The following is a 26,209-nucleotide window of genomic DNA, read 5'->3' as shown; positions in this document are numbered from 1 at the left end:
TTAAAACACAACCAACCAACTAAAATCATTCTTAGGGTTTTCGGCTTACCTTTTAGGCTAGCTTACACAAACTATCTTCTTAGTTTCAGCATATCATTAGTCCCAGGTATTTAATTCACTAATGCTTGAGTATTACATTGCAATTATTTCCACTTTTTTATTGCATACCAGAGTATTACACTGTAATTATTTCAATGCATTTATTGTGGAGAAGATGATTTTGAGCCTTGAAATGAGAAGTGGAAATTCTTTTTGGTTGTAACAGAATAACATATTGAGCAGATGAGCCCAAGCTTGCGTGTGCTATTTTCACACGTTACTGTCAGTAGAAGTAACACAGGAGCAAATTCTGCTGACAGAAAACTGGACTCGCATTCTGATTCCTTAGTGGTTTACACTAGTGCTGGTGAAACAGAATCTACAGTAGTATTGCAACATCCAGTGTATAAACTAAGCTATAGTGAAATGTGTCTGAAGGCAGGATATGCCTTAGCTTAAGCAATTTTCTAGTCAAACTATGATCGTGATGCGATCAGTCAATTTAACATAATGTTATGTTGGGCGCATAGGCACCTTATTGCTGCAAAGCTCTGAATACAATGTAATCCTTTGCAGATCGAAGTTTTCACTGTGGAGTCCTCGGGAGGACGATGACTTTGGATGAAGAATATTGAAGACCTAAGCATTTGCATGGTAGAGACAGAACATGGATATATTGTACCCTTCAAGTGGGTTCTAAAGAAATTAATTATCTCAATAGTTCGGTTTAAGTCACTGATGTGAACTGACTTATTTTGGTTATATAGCAAGAAAAGTGAAATCTGTGGCTTTCTTTAAAACATCACCTAAAAGATGTCTGTTGAACTTAGCATTTTTCATCACTTATGCACTTAAATATGAAATACATTCAGACATCTTTCAAAAAATGTGAATTATATTGGCATGTGAGCAGTGACAAACTCCTGAAACAAGTTCATTAATCCACCTGATCTAAGTAGCTTTAGGTGAAGCTTGCATGGAAAAGGGATTTCCTTCACAGAGTGAACTGTAAAATTTTGCATATTAAGTAAATATATAATAGTAAATTACATTAAACAGTATAATACATAAGAAATATAATAAATTAGAAACCCAAATATATAATATAGCATAGAGCATATGTTATTATATTATTAAATAATTAAACTGTTATAGATGCATTATATTAAGTACTGAATATTATTATTTAATATTATATTGAATATTAATCTTTAATATATTAAAGATTAACTGCAGCTCCTTCTACCCTTCAAAGCATGGAAAATGACTTCTTGTGGAGAAATTATGTCTTCTTTTGAAGAGAAAAAAAAAAAGATAGCAAGTGTCCTGGTGTTCTTCGGTACACAGGAGCAAAGCAAAGGCTTGTATGAGTCAGTCAGCATGGCAGGCTGTGTGGTAATGCTTGGTTTCAAAGCTATCTAGCTGAGGATTATTTCACCTCATAGAAACAAAGAAATGTTTATACTCTCAATCAAATTTTAAATAATGCCTGAGATGAAGGAGCCACAGGAGGCATTCAGTCTGGTTGGGTTTGGTCACGCCAAGTGTAAAGGTACTCCTCCTGCCCAGGTGTGGCTATGGGGCACACCTGAGTCAGAGCACACAGCTGCCCTACTCCCCCCCCTCTAGTCTCAATCTTTGCCTGTTGAAAGAACAGAAAAAAGGAGCTGAGAGAGACTCATGCTATTAAACCACTGAATTGCCTACAGAGAAAACAATTTCTGTTAAAAAAGGATTGGCTCTAGAACAGTAAAAAATTCATCTCATGACCTTAAACCATGTGAGCACCACCTCAAGATTTAAAATTCAGCAAACGCTGGCACCAGACGTCATTCTACTGATCTGCTCTGAAAAATGCTGATGCATTTACAGTAACTCCCTAACCAGGCCAGTTGTGTAACACGTTGAAGTGACATAAAGTATTAACATTTATGGTGATGAGTCAAAATCAAACAATCATCCTCTTTTATAAGGTTTCTCATAGCATGTAGTAGCATGTACTGCAAGTAATGAAACATCTGTTACAGCCCTGACTTGCTCACAACCAAGTGTTGCAATCATTCTGATGCGCCAGGCTTCACAGCAGGGTTTTAGTGGGTAGATGAGAAGGATCAGCACTAACAAGGCTCATCTCAGTTTATTCAGGAAGAATGAGCCAGGTTTCCTGTGTAGAAAACAAAAGAAGTACCACATTGCAAAATATCCCAAACTAACTTTAACTCCAGACTGACTTACTGAAGTTCACTCAAGCGCTCAGAAAGTCCTTTTTTATTAGATGTAGGTATAGGCAGAAAAGTGAAATATAACATTTGCTTCGATAGCTCACTCTTGCATGAAGTTGCCTACTTTATATATCTATATATACATTCTGATGCACTGTACAAACTTTTGACAGCTGCCCGTTCTGCACAGGGTCTCACTGACTGCCCTGTGCTTCTGTACTTTGTCCTCGGTGAAGAAAGGCTTATTTACTGCCCCATCTCACCCACCTTCAACCTCACACTATGTTTTGGCATTTACCACAAAGACTTGGCCTTGTTCACTCCCTACCTTGATCAAAATTCCCAGGAGTCAGAAAATTTAATACTCAATGCAGCAGATCATGTACTATTTATACTCAAACATACTCTGACCTCCCAATTCAAATGTGTATTTAAAAAGCACTTGTTTAAGGGCTTTGCTGACTAGAAATAGTTTCCTATGTCTGTGAAGGCTTTTGCAGCATCGGACCTTAAAGATGATGTCTGCCTTGAGTATGGGTGATGACTATAAGCTGTTCAGTCCTATCAGCTATCACAGAACTGGAGCACAGAAGTAAGATTATTTTGTTTTGTTTTGTTATCTCAACAATTAATTAGATATAGTAAAATTTGAATGTCACTATCAAAAGTCATGGAAAGATTTCTTTAAGAAAAGTTTTCTTTTAAAGGGAGAGATTGTTGCTCAGAGTTTGCCCACTATGAAGCCTTTAGACAAGTATCTGAGGAAGGTATGAAAGGCTTGCATTCTCATTTACTGTATATCTATACTACACTTAGAAATGTTCAGAGGAAAATTCCCTTGGCCTCCTGATTTAATGTGTTTTTCTTCCAGAGTGTCTGTGCACAAGCAGAGTTAATGATTCCTACAAGATCAGCCTGCCTCCCCACTCAGTTATGAAACATTTCCTCTGCTATTTTTTTCTTCCAAGGGAGGAACTCTTCTTGCTCATTTATGATCACAGATTACTGATCTAACTCTGTTTGTAATGCAATACTTGAACCCTTTAATCCAAACAGGGATATCTGCCTGGCACACATGGAGATTAACAGAAAATTCAACTCTTTGGAATTCCCCCTTGTGGGAGACAACAAAGCTAACAAGATCCCAGTTGGAGGCAGAATCTGGAATCCTTTATTGGACTTACAAGCGGATATTTTAAGGGTCTAGGGTCTACATATTCATAGGGGGGGCCGAGCTATTACAAACAGGGGGTTTTACAAGGATGAGGTAAGTTACACCTTTTGGGTTTAGCACTTATATCATGGGGAAAACCTACTTATTTTAGGATTACATTTTTGGGGATTTACATGGGGGACAGATATCCAATGTTTACAGAATACACAGGATACACAGGGAGGGGGAAAACAACAATGGATTTTATGCAGAGGCTTGATAAAATCAGAGTACAGTCTCTCTGGGTCTGGGCAGGACATTCCAAACCGGTGATATCTTGTCTGGTCCTCAAGCTGAGGTTTTTTTCCCTAGCTTTTGTAGCCCAAGGCCTTTTGCTGACACTGCTCAGACTCCTTTCTGCAGGTATTTGATTTTGGGTTCCTACACCCCCTTATTTCTAACTGTGAGAAGAGTGAGAGAGCTTACTATTATGAAACCAGCAAGGTCAAGCAGTCAACAGCACACAGCTGCTGACACACTCCTTCATCTCTCCTTTCCTCTGTATGTTTCAGATCATCTCATATTTATCATGTTACAATTTAAATTTCAAGCTTTCTGGCTCAGGACTTGTGTCTTTATTAGAATGTGTAAAGTTCACAGATTTGGGTACTCAAAAAACAGTGAGAAGAGTACATCTTAGGAAACAGAACAACTGCGCAACTAGAAAGCTTCCCTGTCCAATAGGGTGTTTGCATCACCTTCCATCTTCATAAGCAGCGAGCAGAAATAACAGACTGGTTTGTATCAAACAGACTTTATTGATTTTATTAATCAGTGTTACACATACAGTTAATTAAAAAAAGCTACAATTTGTGAAATGTATCATCTACCTACAAGATACAATTCTAGGCCAATCCCCATGGTATCTACTGATGCTCAGCCACTCTAAGAAATTTAGTTTGTTTTCTGATATACAAAACCTCAAGCAAACATTCCTTGTTAAATGTTCAGTAAAGATCACAGCATTCTACTACAGTTTCATATAGCGTTTTAGTGCAAAAGGAAGTACAAATATAAAAATATTGAAGCTTGAATTACAAAAAAAAAAAAAAAAAAAAAAAAAAAAACCAACCAAAAAACCCAAGCAAGCTGTGGAGTTAGAGATGAGTGTCTGCTATGGGTATTCTCCTAAGCTCTACAATCTGGGAGTTAGCCATGCTTCCTCCGTCCTGGCTGCCATGACAAGATTCGTTATCACTGACGCTGAGACCTGCACCTGCAATAGAGAAAAACAACAAAAATAAGAATCAGTGAGAATGAAATCCCAACACAGAAATGGGGATACCATATCCCACTCTGCTTTCTTCCGATTATCGAAATGCTTCCCTACCCCACAATCATGTGGCAAGTTTCCTCTTACTAGTCTACCCTTCTGAATCCATGGATTATAACATTATCTGACATGTTTTTGTACCATCCAGATACACTTTTTCATAATTCCACTGTCAGTCATTTTATTTGTCCCAGTAAATGGTACAATAGCTATTCAGAGGTTGCCTTGAAATCAGAAGAGCATAAATCAAAGCCTGTCTTAGGCTGAGTTCATGGTCTGGCTGTTAGAGTCTGGTATTTCCAAGGACTTCTTCATGAAGAATTGATTTTTAATGATACAATTTCCCTGTTAAACTGTAATTCCAGCTGTTTTAATAGGACTGTAATTTCAACATGAGAAAAGACACTGACCAAATATTCTTTAAACCCACATGTGGCACGAACTGGTACATTATGTTTTCCTTCTACTGTAAGAGAGTACTAGACTTTGGTCCACAGAAACTTCCAAAACATGCCTGGAAGAGACCTTGTGAGGCCACCTTCTCCATCCTGTTGTCACAGGAGTTCTGCTAGCTTGTTGCTTTCTATTTGATTTAGTTTGGTTTTAGCTGGTTTGTTTTTTTGGTTTTTTTTTGTGGGGGAGGTTTGAATTGATTACATAATCCTGCACTAGTTTTTATGAAATGCGTAATTTTTTTTCAGACCATTTTTTCAAAGAATATCTGTTGGAACTATAAACTTCAGTGCTTTTTCGGCTCTTGTCTTTGAGCTAAAGAGCAAATTCTAACAAGACAACACATGGGTCTTGTTAGGGCTTAGGGTGTCTAGGCTTTAAAATTGGTGAGAACTGCACATCAGCAGTATGAGGCATGACGATTTCAAGACAGATCAATTTCAGGCATAAACTTACAGCAATGTCACTTATGAGGGAAGTTATTTGTTTTGGGCAGAAGCAGATCTGTAACTACATGCAAAAGAATGACATTGGGCTCAAAACAACCCTGAACAAGGTATGCTGTGAGAGGCAGTGATTTGCACTTCATATTGAAAAATATTTTCAAGAGTTTCTACCAGGTGTATAGTGCAATTCTTATTTCTGCCTCAGCTGAAATTACAGGTTTTGGTTTGTTCAACAAAAAACAAGATAAGGGTCATTTATTTTGTTGGAGTCTCTTCTTCATCTTTTTAAGTTCTCTATTGTTCTGCTTTTACAAGGTTTTCCCGTAGCACATTTCCTCCTACCACCCCACAAGTAGTAAAGAAGTACTGTAAAGGGGGCAGCAGTAGGATGCTGCTTTGTTGTGGGAAGTCAGGTTGCAATCTTGAATATGGAGCTTGGTCCAGAGAACCAGAGCAGAAGAACCTGCAGGACTAGGCAGGTTTTCCTGTAGAGGTCTGGACAAGGTCCTGGTAGGGGCTAAACTTGGGTCCGTGCCCTATGATCCAGGTGAAAACTGAGTATGCTCAGTTGAACCTTCTTACATCTGGTTTTGGTGTTTGGGTCATGGAGGGAACATGCAGTCACTGACATTGGTGGGTCCTGTTCTTTGGTCTGCATGACCCAAGCTCTTGAGAAACCAACAGCCACTGTCAGAGTATGACAGGAGTAAAAATCCATCAACATACGATAACAAAGTCAAGATTAGGCTCTGAGTCATTAAAATAATGGTTCGTAAGTGTATTGAAGATGATGAAGCTGTATTATTGATTTAAATTTGTATGCACATTTAATCTTTTCATTGAACCAGACCATAATAACCAAAAGTTGCTTGAAAGTCCTGGGAAAAACAGCAATTGCTTAAACAAATTATTTGGTTTTTTCCTTATCTTGTCTAAAATTATTTGTTTTAGAAAGGAAATATGAATGTAATAAAAAAGATAAATCAGACTATTGTATTTACCATGGAAGGATGGAAGAAAAAGTTAAAAGCAAGTTAAAAACCAAGTAAATAAAATATTTTTAATGAAGAAACAACAAAATACTTCCTATGTAGTATCATTAACATTGAAATTCATTCAAGACTTTTAGTCAGGCTGAAGAGGGTAAAAATTTCAAAAACTGAAAAAAACCATTATTTAAAAACATTTAAAATCATAAATATGATCATTCTAATGATGTTGAGGTGAACACTGGCTGTTGGAGTTTGAAAAATATTTGTCTTACCAGTGGCTATACTGCAATTATTCAGTATGGGGTTTGTTAAAGAATCCTTTGCTGGTCATTGTAGAGAGATCAGATACGGATCTAACAGTATTACACTATGTATATTCTTAGATGTCATATATGTGCAAGCTTTGTGTGTGCTCTGTGCAAAGTAAGGGAAGATCTTTTTTGTTACAGAGATTTTTACCAGGAACTTGGTAAGCCACAGACCGAAGAAGGGTACTTTGGGTTTACAAGGGCCTTGTTCTGCTGATAATGCAAAGACAAACTATGTTAGAGTTGATCCTTTCTAGGAATAAGCAGTGAAATGTAACCAGGATACTAGTTTACCAAACAGCCAGTAGACTGGAAAGGGTATGACTGCTACACAATGGAGTTTCACAGAGTTCATTGGTACATCCTGTTCTCAGATTGGAGCAGAATTTAAACTCAATCAGATCAAAAAAATCATGTACTCCTGTAGAGATGCTAGAGTCGTGGTGTAGGTATGTAACAGAGAGTATTACTTTCCCCTGATTTGTGAAGGGATTATTTCAAGAAAAACAGACAGGAAAATGAAGCCTGCCTTCCTTTCTCTTTGTATGGAAGGACTAGCTGAAAAGTCAAGGCCTAGGCTTCAAACCCAGAGAGGCCCCTCCACTGACATCTGCTGGTGAAGGTATCATCAGTGCATCCCTTCATACCTGACTGTTGTCATCTGCTTGTTCAGAGATAGCTCAGCCTTTCACTAAAACATTTTAAGGGATACTGAGTTTGGTTTTGTACTCATCTCTGGAGAGACTTTTTATCTCTCAAGCACTTCCATCTTGCTTTCTGAATTAGTCATAATTTATATTATATGTTGAGATGTATATGAATAAGCTACACAAACAAACTTTAATTCTTCTTTCAGGTTTTGACTTCACAGAAATGACACCAACAGTCACATCCAGAGAACTATAAATAAAGTTCAGATTGAACTAAAAAATGCTTCTTGTGTATTATACAGTCACATTCAATAGCCATCAGGCAGCATATGTGTGACAACCACAGATGAGAAGCTGAATGAATAGGCAAACTGGTTACCCTTCCTTCCATTTTTTTTTTTTTTTCTGTTAAGCGAACCCTTCAAAACAAAAATTATGCAGGCTGATTAGGCAGGGCACGAATCTGGCACTTTGCTACCATCTACAATCTATCTGTCCTGTGACAGACAGTCTCCAGGATGCTGCACTGAATACCTTTCAGAATTGAAATTTCAAATGTTTCCTCTTGTTTATGATGCCCACCTGAGATACTTGATTCTTAAACCAGGCACCTACAATGGTGCCACCAAGGCTTATAAAATGCCCACTTTGGAACCCTAGCTGTATTAGATTGAAAACCATAAATCGTTTTATAGTGCATTGTTATTGTAGTAACTATATTTTTTTTCAACACAGAAAGAATTGTATCTTGCAGAATATTCCACCTAAGGAGTCTTTCTGCTGTGCCTTTTGCAACCGGACTTGTCTATCTCGTATTGGCCTTTTTAGCCACCAGTGTGCTTGTAACAACTGTGGGTAGAGCCCTTCCCAAATCTTTGTTTGCAAAGCCTAGCCATGATGAACTATATTTACATAAGCTTTTAACTTACTCAGTAGATCTTCTCCATATTAAAGAACTATTAGAATATTTACATAGTATTAGAGAAATATTGAAATATTTATGTAGTATTTGTCACATTTGTCTATATTAAGAGTAAAAATACATTAAGATATGAAGGTAGCAGAATCCTCCATTGATACTGCTCAATATATATTTGAAAAGTACCATGGTGGGTGTCCCATCACCACTGGAGGGGTTTGGGCCTCTCTCAAAGGCTTTTGCTGTGTTTGATTTCACATCTCACCCAAAGCAATTAATTGTTTCAGTTTTGTGCATCACAGAAGGGGGGAGGACAGGAGTATTTGTAGGATATGGGAATATAGCTGAAAGCTCAGAAATCAGTAAAGCTATTACACATTTATGCTATTTATGCTTTAGAGCAATGCTGATGGGTAGCTCGCTGCTTTGGGACAGATTCCATCTACTTTTATTCTTGTTGGCTCCTTTTATAACTCCCCAGCCCTAACAAGAGCAGAGGTCCTTAGGGAATTCTGGTATATATTGGGCTTTATCCTCAATGACAGTAACATACAACTCTGTCACAATCTGGAAGGCAGTGGTCTTAATAAAATGCCTATCAACATAAACCTTGCACAAGAAATCAGAGGGAAAGTGAGATCTAGTCCAAAATAGCAGCACTTCTGAAGTTAATTAGTTAAATTAACAAAAACTAATTAAAAAATAACTTTCTCTGTTTGAATCAATATAAAACCCATAAATTAAATATAATAAAATAAATAAATTAACAGAAATTCATAAAAATTAAAAAAAAAGGTTTTAGCACATATTAATTAGAAGGACATGTCCCTAAATCATTTTTCCTACCATAAGTGTTCCATAATTTCTTTCACATAAGCTGCCTTGGAGCTGGCTGGCCTTCCAGAAGATTCACAAAATAAAATAAATGAGGTGATGCAGTGAGCAGAGTGAATCCTAACAATGTATTTATTTCTGCGTGGACATGAACATATCTGATGTAAAGGAGGAATTAATCAATAAGATACTCAGATACAGTGGCTCTATGATACAAGAAGCCCAGGTTTTGTATTTCTTACGCCAAACAAAAAAATCCTACCACCATGTGATGCTTGCATAAAGCTGGCATAAAGGCTGGCAAAGAAACGGTACACTGCTGTCCACCTGATTTGCTAGAACTGCAGTTGTGTGTGTCCCTCTGACCCAGTCCATATTTTAGGTTAATCTGTAATTAGGCCCAGCGTTAATGATTGTGGAACCAAGGGCTAAGTGCACAGTTCTACGACACATTCCTTTAGCAGCAAGGGCGAGTGTGCCAGCACAACTATTTGTGGAGCTGCACTGCACACTGCAAATTACTAAACACTGGAGAGTCAAAGAACAAAGTTTTGCTGTGGGGGTTTGGTTGATTTTTTTTTAACCTGTCTTCATTTCTGCAGCTGAGAGAGACCAGCTGCAGAGGTAGGAGGGCAGGAATGAAATTTTAGCTTTGCTGTTATTATACCCTCTTTGCCACTGATCCTGGCTGCAAGGTTAAACCTTGTGGCTACAGACAGCTTAAGTAAAGTCACCTTCAGAGAGCTCAGGACTACAGCAAAAGGACTATGATTGAAATGACAGATGAAGCACAAAGTGCCATAAAGACATTTTTACATGTTCCTCTGCTAATCACTGCTGATCCTCAGTTAACCTTCAGAGTGGGAGCTAATATTTGAGCACAGCTATGGTTAAGTTTGGTTATAGACTGACAGGTTTAGGGAACAGAAATAATGGAGGTTTCTGTTTCAGCTTATCAAAGGTAAAGCTCAAACTATAGTGGATCAAGCATTTCTAATCTTCCTCTATACCCAAAAGTACCATCCCACAGTTTAGAAGTGATAAAACTAGCTAATGTGGGGCAAAGCACCTTCTCTCTGCTCTTCTAGAAAGCCTCTTCAAAATGAGGAATTCTCAGTCTACTGAAATGAAGTCTGGTCTAAAAAGGGTTGAGAAGCACCTCACACAGCAAATGACAGGCGAGAGCAGTGCAGCAAGAAGGCATCTCAGCTGCCCATCTACTTTAGCCCACTTGGAGAAGAGGTGCTTGTCTTCCAATTGCCAATGACCACCACTTCCTTGGAGCTAAGAGTGGTGCTCAAGGGCACCAACCTGATGTGGAGTGGCAAGGCATAGAGAAGGAGGGGAGAGGAAGAAGAGGATAAACTGAACCTGAGCAGATGTGGTTTCATGTGAGCACAAGCAACAAAGCAAGAGAGGAAGAAATGTGCTGCTGAGATATCACGAGATGACCTTGTTTCAGTGCCTGCTAGCTTAACCATTATCACAAAACTCCTGTCAGACAACAGCTCAGCAAATACTTTGGCAGTATAAGCCTGTATTGCCAAACAGATTTTTAAAAAAACCTTTTCCACCACCTCATCTCTCTTTTTATTGTTTCCATGTGGTTCCCTGCCTCCCTCTCGTTGGCCATGCACTGAACTGGACTGGAGAACAGGATAAAAATAATAGAACAGATTTTTAGTCACAGAAAACCTCTTTTATTTATTTATTTATTTTTTTATTTTATTTATTATTAAGTATATGTTGAGCTACAGCTTATGTGTAAGACAATGGCTGATAAACATCTGCTTTGGTGGTCAAAGCTGCTCTAAGCTCCACGCTACTTCTTCAGTTCATGTTGTTCAAATGTTGTGTGTGGGGCTGGAACCAGATGGGACAACTGATTTGGTTTAGAAATAATGGGTTTTTTTACTCCTGTAAATGGGGACACAGTTTGGTCACAGGAATAAGCACTGGGTTAAAATTGTACTGATTTGAATCAGTAATGCAAACAAAAATATTTTCCTCCAAATGTGGCCTGAGGTCTCTGCTTCAAATCACATTAATACAAAAGGCTCATAAGAAATAAAATTAATAAAATATTAATAAAGAATACAACAATAAAATTTAGGCAAGATAATCAAAAGTTGGCTCTCTACACACTGCCTTTAAAATAACTGAAAACAAATTAACTAGGCATGGAGCTTGAAGACTTAGGAAGAAATAATAAAGTGCTGAATTTGTGTTGAATTATAACTACTGCTGTTACCTAGATTGTTTTTTATTATTTAAGTCTCAGTCTTCTGCAGTTTACTAATGTCAACCAACTTGCTTAAGCAGAAAACACTGTGTGATGGTGGGAGTGTTAGATGTGGATGGCTTTGTATCTTATTAACTACCTATGAATTATCTGGTTTCCTTCAAAGCATTCAGGAAGGAGTTAAAAAGCAAAAGGTACCTTCTTACATACCTAAAAGAAGGTTTGCAACCGTAAGCTTCTGCACCTAGCTTTGAAAGTCTTGACAAAGAAAACCTCTAACTGCTAACAAAGTAGATGTAGTCTGCAAAATGTCTAGGTAAAATTATTAAGTACAAAACAGATTTTCCTATGAAGATGGCTTGGGTTGGAAGGGATCTTAAAGCCCATTTATTTCCAATCCCCTGCCATGAGCAGGGACACCGTCCACTAGACCAGAATGCTCAGATTCTCATCCAACCTGGCCTTGAACACTTCCAGGAATGTGGCAGCCACACCTTCTCTGGGCAACCTGTTTCAGATCCTTATCACCTTCACAGCAAAAATTTTCTTCCTAAAATCTCATATAAATCTGCTCTCTTTCATTGCACCCTTGTCCTGTCAGTCTATGCTCTTATCAGAAGTCCCTCTCCAACTCTCTTTGGGCATTGGAAGGGTCTCTAAGCTCTTCTCAGAGCCTTCTCTTCTCCAATCTGACAACCCCAGCTTTCTTAGAGTTTCCTCACAGCAGAGCTGCTCCAGTGGTCTGAACTTCTCCATGGCCTCCTCTGAAATCACTCCATGTTCTTCTTATGTTGGAGGTTGCACAATTAGAGGAGTTTTCTGCAACGCAAGTTGGCTTAGGATATTCAGCATTATGAACTTATTGAATACAAATATCCCTTTATTAGCAGCATTCTCAGTCTTCCATCCAGTTTGACTTTCCCTGGATATCACTGAAGGGAACAAGCTCCTGAAACTATGTGTGCCAGATGACTTAACCTGGTGATGTCACCAGAACCTTGCTGTTGTCTCTTGTGGGGCTCAATGATATCCCCAAAAATCATTCACATGATTCACGTGTCCTCCTGCTTCCAATCCAGTCCATTTGTACTTTACCTGATGCCTGGTCCAGCTGGGCTTTCACTCGTGTCTGCCAGATCTCATCTGGTATCACTGCTGTGACCCTGTGCCATGTTGACTTATCTTTCAGATTTTCATTGGAAATCAGGTTATATTGAGACCTCCTTAACTGGAGCTCATGGAATGGTGACACCATAACAACATGAACTTTGAGGTGCAAGGAGGAAAGTTACTTACCCGTCTTTAAAGCAAATATTAGGTCATCAAACTCCTGTGATTCCTCATCAGCAACCAATGAGCTGGTACTAAATCCTCCAGAAGGGTGGAAAACGTTGCCATTTTGTGGACTTTGCTTAAAGGTAGCACTAGCTTGACTATCAGGCTGCAAGGATGCCCTCTCCCAGTCTGTAGGCACCTGCAAAGTTTAAAAAGACACAAAAATGCAGTAATCATCAAAACTATAGTATAGAAACCGAAAACTATGACCAGAGCTGAACTGAAGACAAAGAGATTTTGGAACCAGCTGTTCTGTCACTTCTATAGTGAACCAGAAAACTTTTTTTCTTTTTAATAAATAATACATATGTGTATATATATATATATTTACATACATGTAAATCAAATACAAGTCATTTAACCTTGTGTTTATTATGTCTGTCCTAGCTACAGCAAAAAATTATAAAAATATTGCTATTTCTGAACACTCACCCCCAGAATGGAAAACTTTTAAGTACGGAAACTAAAGTACTGAAAGGTTTCAGCTTAATCCTCTCTTACCAGTGCCTTTGCCTCTGCACTGCCTCTCCCTTCTATAGCAACTAATCATCATTCATTTCCATTACATGATTTACAGCTGGCAACCCACCACTTCCCGTGTTTATCAATACAGTACTTTAAAGTAATTTGCCAGTCTTTGAAGCTTCTAGTGATGTCTTACAGTTTTGACATCAACTTCTCCTACACTCAGTTTAAGGTGGAGCTGCACAAAATATTAGAGTTTCAGTTAACGAGCAAAGAGGTGTTTCTGCAAGTCTATCTGCTCCTTAAAATGTCATGAAAAGCCAAAATGCTGAACTCTAAAAAAGTATATTTTAGGCCAATCAAAATATATTTTCTTGGTTCAATACTCATCCACTGTTTAGATGTTCAGGAACACAAAAACTTGCTGTGAAGGACTGAGAAGCTGTGCTGTTCCCTGAACTGGGGAGAAGTTGAGTAAATTTAGTGGTCTGTCAAGAGGCAGCTGAGAAGCTTTAAAATCCACACAAACCTACAGTGAAGTAGGTAGAAAAACAGGCAAAACAGCTGCCACATAAGTATTTTGGTTTCCACAAAAATTATGACTAGAACAGATATATTCTCTTGAAATATTTCAATTCCATCAAGTAAGTATTTTTCCTGGAAAACCTGTTTAGCTGGAAATTTTCAACTAGCCCTCCTCCCCTCTCCTCCCCTCCCCTTCCCTCTCCTCTCTTCCTCTCCCCTTCTCTCCCATCCCCTCTCAATTTTATTATAAATTTATTCTATTATAGTTTCCAGAAATTTTGGACATCATAATTTTGAGAAATTAATGACTTAAAGCTCATCTAAGATCTACAGTAAGCTGAAAGAATTACCCTGATATTTTGATTTCTCATTACTTACTTTTGACAGTTTAATCAGCCTCTATAACAAACCAAAGACTCAAATAGAAAAGGGGAATTTCTTTAGATGGGATATCAGGTAATGGTAAGTTCCAAGAATATTGCCATGGATAAAGACAACAATTTTTGTTGTTAAAATAAACTAAAAAAAAAATGTTCCCATCCCCAAAGCCAACCTTTAATAATTAGCATTTCATTCCTGTATATTACACTTCAGAACTGCCACTTAAATCTCCAGGTACATTTTCAATACACAAGTTAATGACTACAGAGCACTATAGAGCACTCTTACCTCTTCCATAGCACTGATGAGGTTCTGTGTGGACTTGCTGATCTCTCCTCCTGCAGCTGGCAGACCACTGCCATGTGTGAAAAATGCTGATCCTGGAGTTGTATGCCCATTCATGTCTACAGTATAACTTGCTTTCACAGGGCAGCACAGCTGGTTGTGCAAGATAAAATATACCACGAAGACATAAAGACCCTGAAACAGAGGGAGAAAAAGAACATCGGCCTGTAAAATGCAGGGAGCTTAGATCAAAGTTTTCTATGGAAAATAAGGGACATCATGACTGCCCAGCAGAGATCTGAAAGTTAAAAGTAAGTTCATATCCTGAGGCCTCCAGCTAAAAAGCACATAAGCACACACACACCCCAAAGTATTTTAAAATGATTTTTTGGTTGAACCCACACAGTTGCAAAGCAAAGCCAAGTTCTCAACAACAACAAAACCAACTTGAGTTTCACAGTTGGCATAATAGTGAAAATGTGGTTAAAGTCTGCCTGTACAATAGGATTTGGCTGCTGGTCTGCAGCCACAATTCTTCATTTCCTTGCTGACCTGCTGGCTCTTTGCATTCTTACCCCAGTTTCAACCTCATGCAAACTGCACTGCTGCCGTCACAGATACTGAGTTGTAACTATAAATTAGATTTTCTGTGATATCCACTAATTCAACACTGTTCTCCATTTCTGATTACCACAAAGCCTCTGCTGTATGCCTCTGCAGTTCTTTAAAACTTGCTAATTTTGACCTTTAGACTGAGCCAAGAAAAGTATTATAACTATGTCTTTTGTTTGTAAAGAAATCCGGTGACTGAACTTCTCAATATGAAATCTGACTTACTTTACTTTTTAAGTTGCACTTATACTGAGGGAAAATAATCCATTCCAACTGATAAATCAACCACTTCAATAATTACTAAAGAACGGGTTACCAAAAGAGTAACAGAAAGAAGACTGCTGGATTCTTACCAATTCCTGCAATAAAATTACATTTGCAATGGTTTTTGTATTTCACATTGTCCTCTAGACCCCTGAAACCAATTGTACTAAACAGAACTATTAATTTCAAAGGTATCCATTGGCATGAAATTACTAACTGGGATTATAAATAGTAAGGAGTTTCATATAATTACATTTGTGAATTCCTAATGGAAGGAATTATGAAAATACTTGGAGATTGCAAATACCCAAGATATATGCTCATTTCCAGCCAATAGCACTTCATGATACAAAGATTATTAATTTCTATTGCTAAAACTATATGATAAAACCATCTGGTCCCAAGGGACACATAACAGAAGTTAATGGGATTCAATGGGATTTTGGTCTCAGCTGTTCAAACACTGGAAAACCCTTCTACAGCTGCTATAAAGCTATACAAGCTTTGTGTGTGAAATTTTTTAACAGCAAACCACCAAAGAAAAGTGTTAAAAACAATTATTTTGAGAAAATATTTTTCCACTTTTCCAGATTATTGTTTATTTGTCATGAGGACTCAGAGCAGTTCAGTGAGAGAAAATTTCTTTGTGATACATGTAAGTAAATACATTCCAAAAAAGTGATGCAAACACATGTTGCACTTAAGAGACATTAAAAAGGAACCAAAATGTCCTTTCATTCCATAAACAAATCCAAGGACTCTGATGTAGGTCAAGCATAATGGGACCAGCAAATGGATTTATTTTAATTTGTTTAATGGATATAAAAAGGATAAAAACCTCAAGAAGAACTGATAACAGTGACGACATGGAATTCAGAGTAGCTTCTGGCAATTCAGTCTCTGAGGACCTAGCCACAAAAGTCACACACAAATTTCAAGTGGTTTTGTGCTTTTCAAGAAAACCTATTAGCTGAAAATGCTACACAGCTCTGTCTTTTGAAATTGCAGGAACATTGGCATACAAGGTCCATGAGAAGTTACTCTCCTGTGCAACCTCAACTGTAGACATTCACTCTTCTAAAACAAATAAACATTAATAAAGTGCCACAATTATTTCCTTAACTCAGCCTGGTGTCCTGATTTAACTCTCTGCAGACAGGTAATGAAACAGCTCCTCTAGGTCCTTCCATAATGAGCACATGGACGCAGGGAAGTTATTTGACTGCGTAAGGACAGGAGGAGTCACAGGCTGAGACAGATAACAGAAATAAAAATTTTGTTTTACTTCTTCCAGTCTTGCAAAATGTTACAGCAGTACCTTACAAATAGAACCTTATACCTAATAAAACAAAACATTCCTAGGTAGGCAATACATGCTCACAGGAATTGCTGCTGGGCAGAAAATTTCTTGCTTGGCTGGAAAAACTTTCTTTGACCTATATTCTTACTGAAATATACAGTCTCAAGGGGACAATGCTCTGTAGAGGTGAGTTCCTTTGTACTGTCAGTGTGGTTTTGTTTGAAGTATCAAAAGGGTTTTGTGGTCTTATTGTGACAACTCTGCATCTTAGAAACCACCAAAACAGAATTGTAGGAAGTTAAAACAAGGCAGATAGTCCTGCTCAAACAGCATCAAGTTCCAATGACCATACACATGAAGATGCAATTAATTAAATCATACTGATTTACATTTATTTTTGCACCAGCAGCTCCCAGGCTGTTTAATCTGAAAGATCACAGGCAGGATGCAGACACTCAGGTTGTGTCAGTGCAACCAGAGCTTTCGCAGTCTCAGTGGGTTTTTTCAAAAGCCCCAATATGAGGATTGAACCATCCTTCATCATACTTTTTACATCCATAAACCATAAGGTGTTCAACCTTAAACACTGTAAAAATAGTCATAAATCACTACAAAAATAAGGTTGTTGGCATTCTCACATATGTTTCTCTGAGTTTAATGCATAAACAACTCTGGTCAATTTGGAACTACTGTACTTTTTCAGACACACAGATGTTGTCCTTGATGGTTGGACCAAGTATGAAATGCAGAGAGCAGTCAATTTCTGCTGACAGGTCTGCTGGTAGCCTGCACACTCCAAAAGGATTGAAAGGAGGTTGGTCTGGGTATGGATATTAGTAACACAGGCAATGGCATCTCTGTTAAAATTGTGGCAAATATTACTTTTTTATTCTTAAGAAGATTTCATCAAAAAATCCCAACCTAACCCCAAAACGCAAACCCCAAAATCTCAGCCTAGTGCCAGTTTGCTCTGCTGTTGCATATACAATTGAGAGCCATTCTCCTCAGCTCACAAGCACGTACTGGGAGACCATGAGAAACTCTTGGGTCTCAGAATGAAATGACTGATTTGTAACCTAAGAGCTTGACCTGGGCTCCATAAAAGCAGACTGAACAAGTAAGCTAGAGATCTAGGACTCTGGAGGATTTAATGGTAAAACTACACAAATTCTGTGCACTGGGCCCAAAACATTTAACCCCACTACATTATGATAGTAATATTAGTGAAACGTCACAATAAAAGATAAGAGCAAAAAGAGTTACTAATGTATTTCCCATGGCGGAAGGTGAGAACTACTTCAAGAAGACAATAAGTTTGCCCCAAAGTTGGGAACATAGACAGGCAACTTACCGTTCCTCTCAGATGTGGTGTCTGCCTGAAAAAAGTTTGCAAGAGAGTGTCTGTAAAAGCTGCTGGTTATTTTACTAATACATGCTAATGGAAGACAATTAAGCTCTTAGTATTTCATCTCAGCAAGCTGGCCTACACATCTGCTCTTTTGTCAGGGAAATAATTATCCATATCAACCACGGCTACAACTGTCTTAAAGAAAACTCACATGCAAAAGTCCACTGGGACCTTTTTGGCCAGTGAGGTGGGAACAGCCTCTTTGCTGCCCTAGGTTATGCCTGGTAGTTCACATCACAAGAGGTATTTATGGAGAAGGCAGAGGACCATGGCAGCAGAATGAGAGATAGAGGTCTTAAGATGAAGCAGGGATATTCCAACTGGATATAAAGAAATCATATTTAATGTAGGGGTAATTAAACATCAGAACAAGTTGCCCGAAGAGACTGTGGAAATTTCTCTATAGAAGAAGGGAAATACTTCCTGGTACGTGATGTGAGGGGGATTCTCCTATGCAACAGCTCGATTTATTTATTCTGAGTGACACTGTAGGAAGCTAGCAAATAAAGGACAGAATACTTTTTACTTCATGAGATCCCGTGCAGACGTGGAGGACTGATCCATAGAAAACCTTCATTGCACATTTGACACTCAGAGTTTCTCTGTTTCTTTGTCCTCTAACTCTGCGTGTTCCAACTTACTGTGCTCACACTACAGTATGTTTAAATTTGAAAATTAACTGTGTGAATAGCAATGAGAAAGGATACGACAGACTGCAGGCAATCAACAAACTACTTCATGATCTGCCTTTTACATATGGAGAGAAAACCAAGATGACTACTGTATCTCATGATTTTATTATTGATATAATAAAGACAATCACACCAAGGCATTAGATTTTTTTTTAAAAACTAACACACATCATACTTTTCCCACAAGTATTTTAACCATGTCTGAGATACCCCACCCTGAATTTGTAAAACCTATTTTTCCAAGGATAAGTGGATTTAGATAATGTCATCTGTTTTAGAGGAATGGTATTTCTATATATAAAACTAAAGTATCTTAAAAAGACTTTTGGGGAAGAAAAGTAATTTCAACACTCTAACAGTTCCTCAACTTGCTTCAGGGTATGTATTAGCACTAACAAAAATTGTGTGCACTCTACAGAGACATTCTTTAACTTCCTATTTTAATGTGGAAGTTTTGGCTTGCTATCATCACATGACAGTATCATTAAAAGTTGTTTTTACAAAGGAGAACATTTTAAGTGAAGCCAAGGCTTCTGAAGAAAGTTGGCATCTTGGATTAGACCACAAAAAAACCTCAGTTACCAAAAATGGTTCATCCTGATCCATAGGTCACCATGGCTACAAAATCACTATCATTTTTACAGTTACACCTTTATTGGTGCCAAATGGTTAAAAAAGCCCCAAAAATTCACAAAAAACAGGTGCCTCTGACAAAATGAGTAGTCTATATTTGGATCAGCTTTTGAGACATGCTGGTTTATATTCTGGTTAGTTTCACTTCGGCTTTTTTAATTTTATAAGAGTGAGATTTCATCTTATTCTCTGTCTGGACTACACTAATTTACTCTTGGCAACTAGTCCTAGGAAGTCCTTTGCTTGTCAATTTAATGGTCAGGCTGTTCCTCCCAGGCTGCTGTTGATGGCCAGGGATGCTGTTGTGGGCTTCTCTTTTCTTATGTAGTTTTCCATCTCTGGCTGTCAAAGACTGTTGTGGATTAATCCACATTTACATAACAAGTATCCCCTGCTTTTGGGAAAACTGTCTGATTAATCCAGATAATTTGCATGTTTCACTACATTCCAAAGCTAGTATCTGTACAGCAAAAAATTACTCACAAAATTAAAGGAATCATATTGAAGAAATCATAATCAGAGCCATTGTACAATGTACGATATATAGTTGATGTCATTTCCCTAATAATTTTTGGATTAGCCATGGAAATGAATATTCATACATGCAATAGTATTAATAATGTGAACCATGTGGCAAACACAAAACATATAATTCTGTTTCCTTCTGCAAGGAAAGCTTTCCTTCCTTTCCTACTTCCTTTCCTTCCTTGTTTTCAGAGATAATTGTAATAAATTGCAGACATGGCATTTTTGTGCACGTTTAGATATCAAAAAGCAGTCTTTAATGTACATTTTATTTTGCTGTATCTTCTGTTGTATCTTCTTAAACCATATTTTATTTTGAGAATAGCTTGAAGATCTTTTAATTTTTATGTCAGACGTAACCTCTTAGTCACGGGATAAACCATCTTTAGCCATTGCTTAACATCTCCCACTCACGGCTCTCCAGTTATATTAACCTTTGAAACATAAATTAGAACCTTCTGTTTAAATCTAACTTTTCTTCTTAGCATTCAAAGTGACTGTTGTAAAACCCTGTCCTTAGCAGTGCAACTCTGCCAACTGGCGATTACACTTAGTAAGTCGACTTTGAACCTGCTGTGTATCATCAAGGGTTTGCCTGTTTATTTGCCGTTAAGCTCCAGTTTTCATGAAGCCATTGTAATTCTCACCAGTCCTACAACTTATCACGGTTTCTATTGGAACATTTACTGCTTATCTGCACTTCGCTTCCTGAGGTATTTACTCCCCATTCTGCTCTGCAGGAAAAGACTCGTGTCAGTTACAGCTGAAGACCTAAAAATTCACATCAAAATAAATGTGATTGAGGAAAATAAATGTAATTGAGAACTGCAAAATTCATACCATCTTACAGGAAACACTTGCTGAACCAGTCAATTGCCACCACATACACACATACACAAGCACAGAAGCCACCGTAACAAATGGAATGAATAAAAGTATAATTAATATATATCATTAAATTAACAATGCATTTTCAGGTTTTCCCTGAAATATAGTTATTTTCAGTGCTTTCTTTTTTTTTTTTTTTTTTGTAAAGTTTTAATTCCTCAGATACACAGGTTACAGGTATAATCTGTAATAATGAAAAGAATACTGCGCTTTCTGCTTTATTAATAAGTTCTCCTAATATTAATATAACACAGGAAACTTCAATCTAACCTGCCAAGTTTCTTTTTATGCAGAACCAGCTATGCCAACACCATGCTGAATCTTGCAACTTCTACCTAAAGCCAAAGCCATAAATCTGTTTTGGCAAACTACACTCAGCTCAGATTTAGTCTAAACTTGGCTAAGGCTTACCTGAAAAGTTCACACACTTTGGCACATCTTTAAAAATCGGATTTGCTTGGATACTCAGGAATCACTATAAATATTTTGCATAGCTCTCAGCACACTTGTAGCTACTCCCATACAACTATTTGTACTTCTGTTTTCAGCACTGTCAGTTCAGTGGTGGAAAAGGTTTTGGGGAGTTTTATTTTTATAGGGGGTAGGGGTTGGCTCTTTTTTTTGGTTGGTTGTTGTTGTTTGTTTTAAGAGCACAGATTCAAATTTTAAGAGAGGTGTTCAGCTTGAAGATGTACTGAAAATACAGAGGCTTAGCTGAACTTGCCAGATGTGCAGATTGGGCTAGAATAAGATTCTGTCACTTCCTTCCAATGTAGTCATACTGGAAATATCAAGAAAGTCCTATTTTTGTATTTCAGCTTAGCTGAGGAAGAAAGAAATACTGAGTAAGATCTGAGTTCAAGACCAAAGGTACTAACAGTGGGACAAGTGGAGAGCAAATATGGCAGAGCCAGCATGCAGAAGCAGCTTCCAACTCTCCCCCGCACCTCTAGCTGCAGCCCCTTGTTACAGACCTCTGTCAGATTCAGCAAATCTCACCAACCACATGTGGTGGCAGGAAGTCAAGAACAGTCAATAGCAGACAAACTAGACTAGCACCCCATTGTTCCCCATCTCTGCCCCATTTATTTGCCCATGGATTTTTCCCCTCTGCCTTTTTTTTTTTTCTTCCCTGCACAGGCAACAGGAACTGAAGACAGCATCCCTTGAGGTCCTCTTGTGCCTTGTCCTATATGGAGGACCACTTTGGTAGGAGAAAGCAACCAGATCACATACCGTGAAAAACAGACTGATGAACCTTACACTAGAAAAGAATAAACAGGAAGACCAAACATAATAAGGTTATTTCTCAGGTTATTTTTCAGATGCATTCTCTGTAAAGACCTAGAAATATCAGAGGTCATGAATTTGCACATATGCTTCACAAAATTTTTCAGACATTTACTCTCATACTTGCTTTCCAGGGTAAACATTTATAACCCTATGTTTTAGCACACACCTTACAACCTACATCTACTACTGCTTTTATTTCCTTCTCAAACAGAGAAGAAAAGGTGGATGAATAAAGCCTTTGCTGCCTCTGGCCCTAGTTCAAGAGAATCCCGGACTAACAGTTTCAGACCAGATAATTCTCTAGTTATACCTGAAAGCAAGCTGAAAGCTCAAGAGGGAAGGAAGCAATTGAAAAAAATACATTCAGGCCAACCTTCCCAAACAAAAGTCAAATAAAGTGCTATTCCTGCAGCACATTATTCTTTCTATTGTTATTTTTTGTTAAAGCAGTAATTTCTGTCCTATGTATAATGGCCAGTCTTCGCGAGCGAAGATTTGGGAAAGGTCATTAACCCTTCGAGCCTGCGCAGTGGATTTTTTAGGTGAGACACAGCGTGCGCTGAACTGAGCCCACCCTTTAATCCTGAGGTTCATCTGCTGGGGCCAAGCACGCTTGGACAGTGGCAGTGAGGGTCTCAGAACGTCGGTTTGTTTAGAGTGACCTTCTCTTAGATGGATTGCCTTACAGGGCTGACGAGCTCCATCTGCCCGGGGGGCCGGGAATCGAACCCGGGTCGCAGCGGTGAGAGTCCTGCACCTTAACCACTAGACCACGATAAATACACAGAGATAAAAGAAACAGGGAAATGAAAGTAGGCACTGGTGGACAGGAAGAGTCAAAAGAGAGAAGCTAACTTTGTGTTTATTGCTGAACTGTTACATGGTATTACAGAAAATCTCAAACAGTTAAGTACAGTTAGAAGTTATTGTTATAACAACATTTGTCATCCTTAAGGAATTCTTTCAGTGTCATAATCTTTCTTATGCTTACTGTTGTCTCTTTATTTCCTGTTACTCTGTGATGTCTGACAGAGAAATTGGATGGATTATTTATTTAGCTGTATTTATTTCACTGTAGTGCCATGAAGAATTGTAACATGAACTGTGAAACTTCAGAAGCCATAAATACAAGGAACTTTCAAAAAACTGTCTTGGATGGAACTGAAGGGTTGTGGATAACTGATATGATTACTTTTCATCTTCTGCTTGGGTGTTTTAGGACAAGACTGGTGGGAATAAGGTGATTGTACACTCCAGCATTCTCTGACTACTTGGAAAACCTTTTCAGGATGCTGCAGCCAATTAGAGCGCTACAGACACAAAGTGCTGTAAGGAACCAAAGTCTCACCATCTTCAACCACCCGTTAGTTAAAACTGACCTCAGCAAATACCTTACAATGATTTTTTAATGCTTTTTACACCCAGAATAACAGATGAGTAAATTACTACAGAAGCAATTTTAGCAGATAACTGATTATCTCAGAAGTAGAGGTCTTGTATAGCAGGCTTTGCTATTAAGTGATATTCACAGGAACTGTCAGCAGTTTACACTTCCTACTTCCCTTGATTTTAATGAAAATTACTATAGATATTTACCGTCTTTCCACAGCTTCAGGGACAGCAGAACACAAGTCTTATTTATAAAGCAGGAAGCTAAAACTGTTTTGGATAGGTATACTTTTCAAGAAAGGGAAACATGGGCAAAAATGAGGACAAAGATTAGATGTCCTTCCATATCTGACAAGCAGGTGAACAAGAGTAGCTGGAGGTATAATTTGGCTCTGTCATCAAAATCATACGCTTTCTGGCTTGAGATAATGAGCTGATTTTCCTCTGCCCCTCCTTGTTCCCAGTCTGTACAAGGAGAGAATAGGGAGTACCTCAAGAGACTACTTGAGATCTCTTTTCATAGGTAGTGTTTCTCAGAGTAAAATAAAAAACAAACTCATATTAAATATGGATTTGATCATAGAATGATAGAATGATAGAATGTTAGGGGGTTGGAATGGACCTTAAAGATCATCTAATCCCAAAGCCCCCTGCCATCGGCAAGGACACCTCCCACCAAACCAGGTTGCTCGAGGCCTTATCCAACCTGGCCTTGAAACTGCCAGGGTTGGGTCACCCATAACTTCCTTGGACAACCTGATAGTGTCTCACCACCATCCCAGTGAAAAATTTCTTCCTAATACATAATCTAAATTCTCTCTCTTTCAATTTGTACCACTATTCCTTGTCCTGGCTTTACAGTCCCCGATGAAGAGTCCCTCTCTGGTTTCCCTATAGGCCCCCTTCAGATACTGGAAATTTGCTATGAGGGCTCCACCCAACCTTCTCTTTTCTGGGCTGAATAGCCACATCTCTATCAGCCTGTTTCCTTCACAGTGGAGGTACTCCAGTCCTCTTATCAATCTCATGTCCTCCTCTGGACTTGCTCCAACAGTTCCATGTCCTTATGTTGGGGGCATCAGAACCGCAGGCATTACTCCATGTGGGGTAAGATCTGAAGCTTTCTAGAATTTCCATTTGTGGGTTACAAGTTTTCTTTTTTTTTAACAGAAAAAATCAATGGCACGAAAATTTCTACCAGGGCTTTCTAAGTAGGCTCAGACAGACTCTGCATTTCTAAGACAAGAACAACATTTGGGAGAGTAATGGCCTATATAACACAGTATATAGAATTAAAAAATATTTTATACTATATATAGTATTTAGTTCTTTATTCTGCTAATAAAACTCTAGATGGTATATCAATGCATACCAATGTGTCATCAAAGGATATATAGACACAAATATGTATTTCCAAAGTAAGCAACTGGAACATTTGCTGCTTTGGTGTATTTATCGAACTTTGCAATAATGCAGCTCTACCCATTTTCAGCAACAGATAGTGTAAGTCATGAAATGCATATTAAAACTGGTGGCTCTCCTTGTACTTGAAAACCAAAAAGTTACTTTCCTTCTTGGAAATTCTCTCCAATGGATTAATGTCAGAAGTGACCTAAGACATGTTTGCAGCACTAAACACAAGGATTTGGATATGACCTGCTCTGTGACCCATTCCTGCTATCTGTGGAGCATTTCTTCAGAGTCAAAAATTATAGGAGCTGTTGAAGGATAGACTTTCACCCATTTTTCAAAGCAATAAACTTCTCACCGGTTGTTTTCTTATGTTAGCATAGATTTTCCAATTACTTAGCATGGAATAAATGTCTTTTTGAGGTTTCCCACTTTGTGTCAGGGCTGCAGAAAACTTCTATTCTTTTCCAGCACCCTTGTATGGCAATAACTGCTGGCTCTGTAGAATCATGTTTTCCCATGGCAAAACCACTCAAAGTGTTTGACAGAGCTGCCTAAGCTGCATGGCAAGTCCAATGCAAGCAAATACAGACAGCTGCCAGCTCCAGAGCTGCATGGGGAGTCAAGAGGAAAGTGCATGGCTGGAGGAAGCACTTCAGTTGGGGTTTTTTTGTTTTACTCTGGTGCTTTTTGACTTCCTTTGCACTTTCCTGTTCCTAGTGGCAGCGGAGCAGCTACCAGTTCTGCGGTTTTCCCTCCACCAGTCAGAGCTGGGAAAAAGAACTCCAGCCTCGCTCCTCCACACAGTCCCAAGGCAGCACTGGCTCTGCCTGTAGAGCACGGCCAGCATGCAGGGGTGAGCCCCACAAGCCTAGAGGTACTTACAGGTCAGACCAGATGGGGAATGCTGACCTAACTAGGCTTCCACCTCCAGACTGTGAATGCTCAGGTGTTCACAGAAGCATTTTGGCTCCTTGCAGAAGTTAGCTGAGAAGATGAGCTGATAAGTAAGTAATGAAAAGCCTTGTAAGATGTCAAAGCAATTTCCTGAGGGAATTAGTAAGAAACTCTGAAGTGAGACAGGGAAACTTTGCCAGGCAGGTAGATTTTGAAGCAATTTTATGTTAAGCAGATCAAACATAATGTTATATAAAACCACCTATATAGGTAAGTACTGGAAGTCTGCCTGGTGTGGCAGTGTCATTTCATGTAA

General features: G+C 38.4%; 1 protein-coding gene across 1 annotated transcript in view; it reads right to left on the bottom strand.

The window, feature by feature from the left end:
• Positions 1–4,216: 4,216 nt before the first annotated feature.
• Positions 4,217–26,209, bottom strand: part of ADGRV1 (adhesion G protein-coupled receptor V1) — a 272,818-nt gene continuing 250,825 nt past the window's right edge. Inside the window, exons 94-96 of the mRNA XM_017812706.1 lie at positions 14,586–14,777; positions 12,888–13,065; positions 4,217–4,690 (exon numbers count right to left, since the gene is read on the bottom strand). Coding sequence (XP_017668195.1) covers positions 4,572–4,690; positions 12,888–13,065; positions 14,586–14,777 — 489 coding nt within the window. The 3' untranslated portion in view covers positions 4,217–4,571. The remainder of the gene's footprint in view (positions 4,691–12,887; positions 13,066–14,585; positions 14,778–26,209) is intronic.

This window comes from Lepidothrix coronata, unplaced genomic scaffold (genome assembly GCF_001604755.1).
Source record: "Lepidothrix coronata isolate B3197 unplaced genomic scaffold, Lepidothrix_coronata-1.0 Scaffold37, whole genome shotgun sequence".
Taxonomy (NCBI): Eukaryota; Metazoa; Chordata; class Aves; order Passeriformes; family Pipridae; genus Lepidothrix; species Lepidothrix coronata.
The sequence above is the reverse complement of the archived record's forward strand: the minus strand, read 5'-3'. Positions and strand labels throughout refer to the sequence as shown.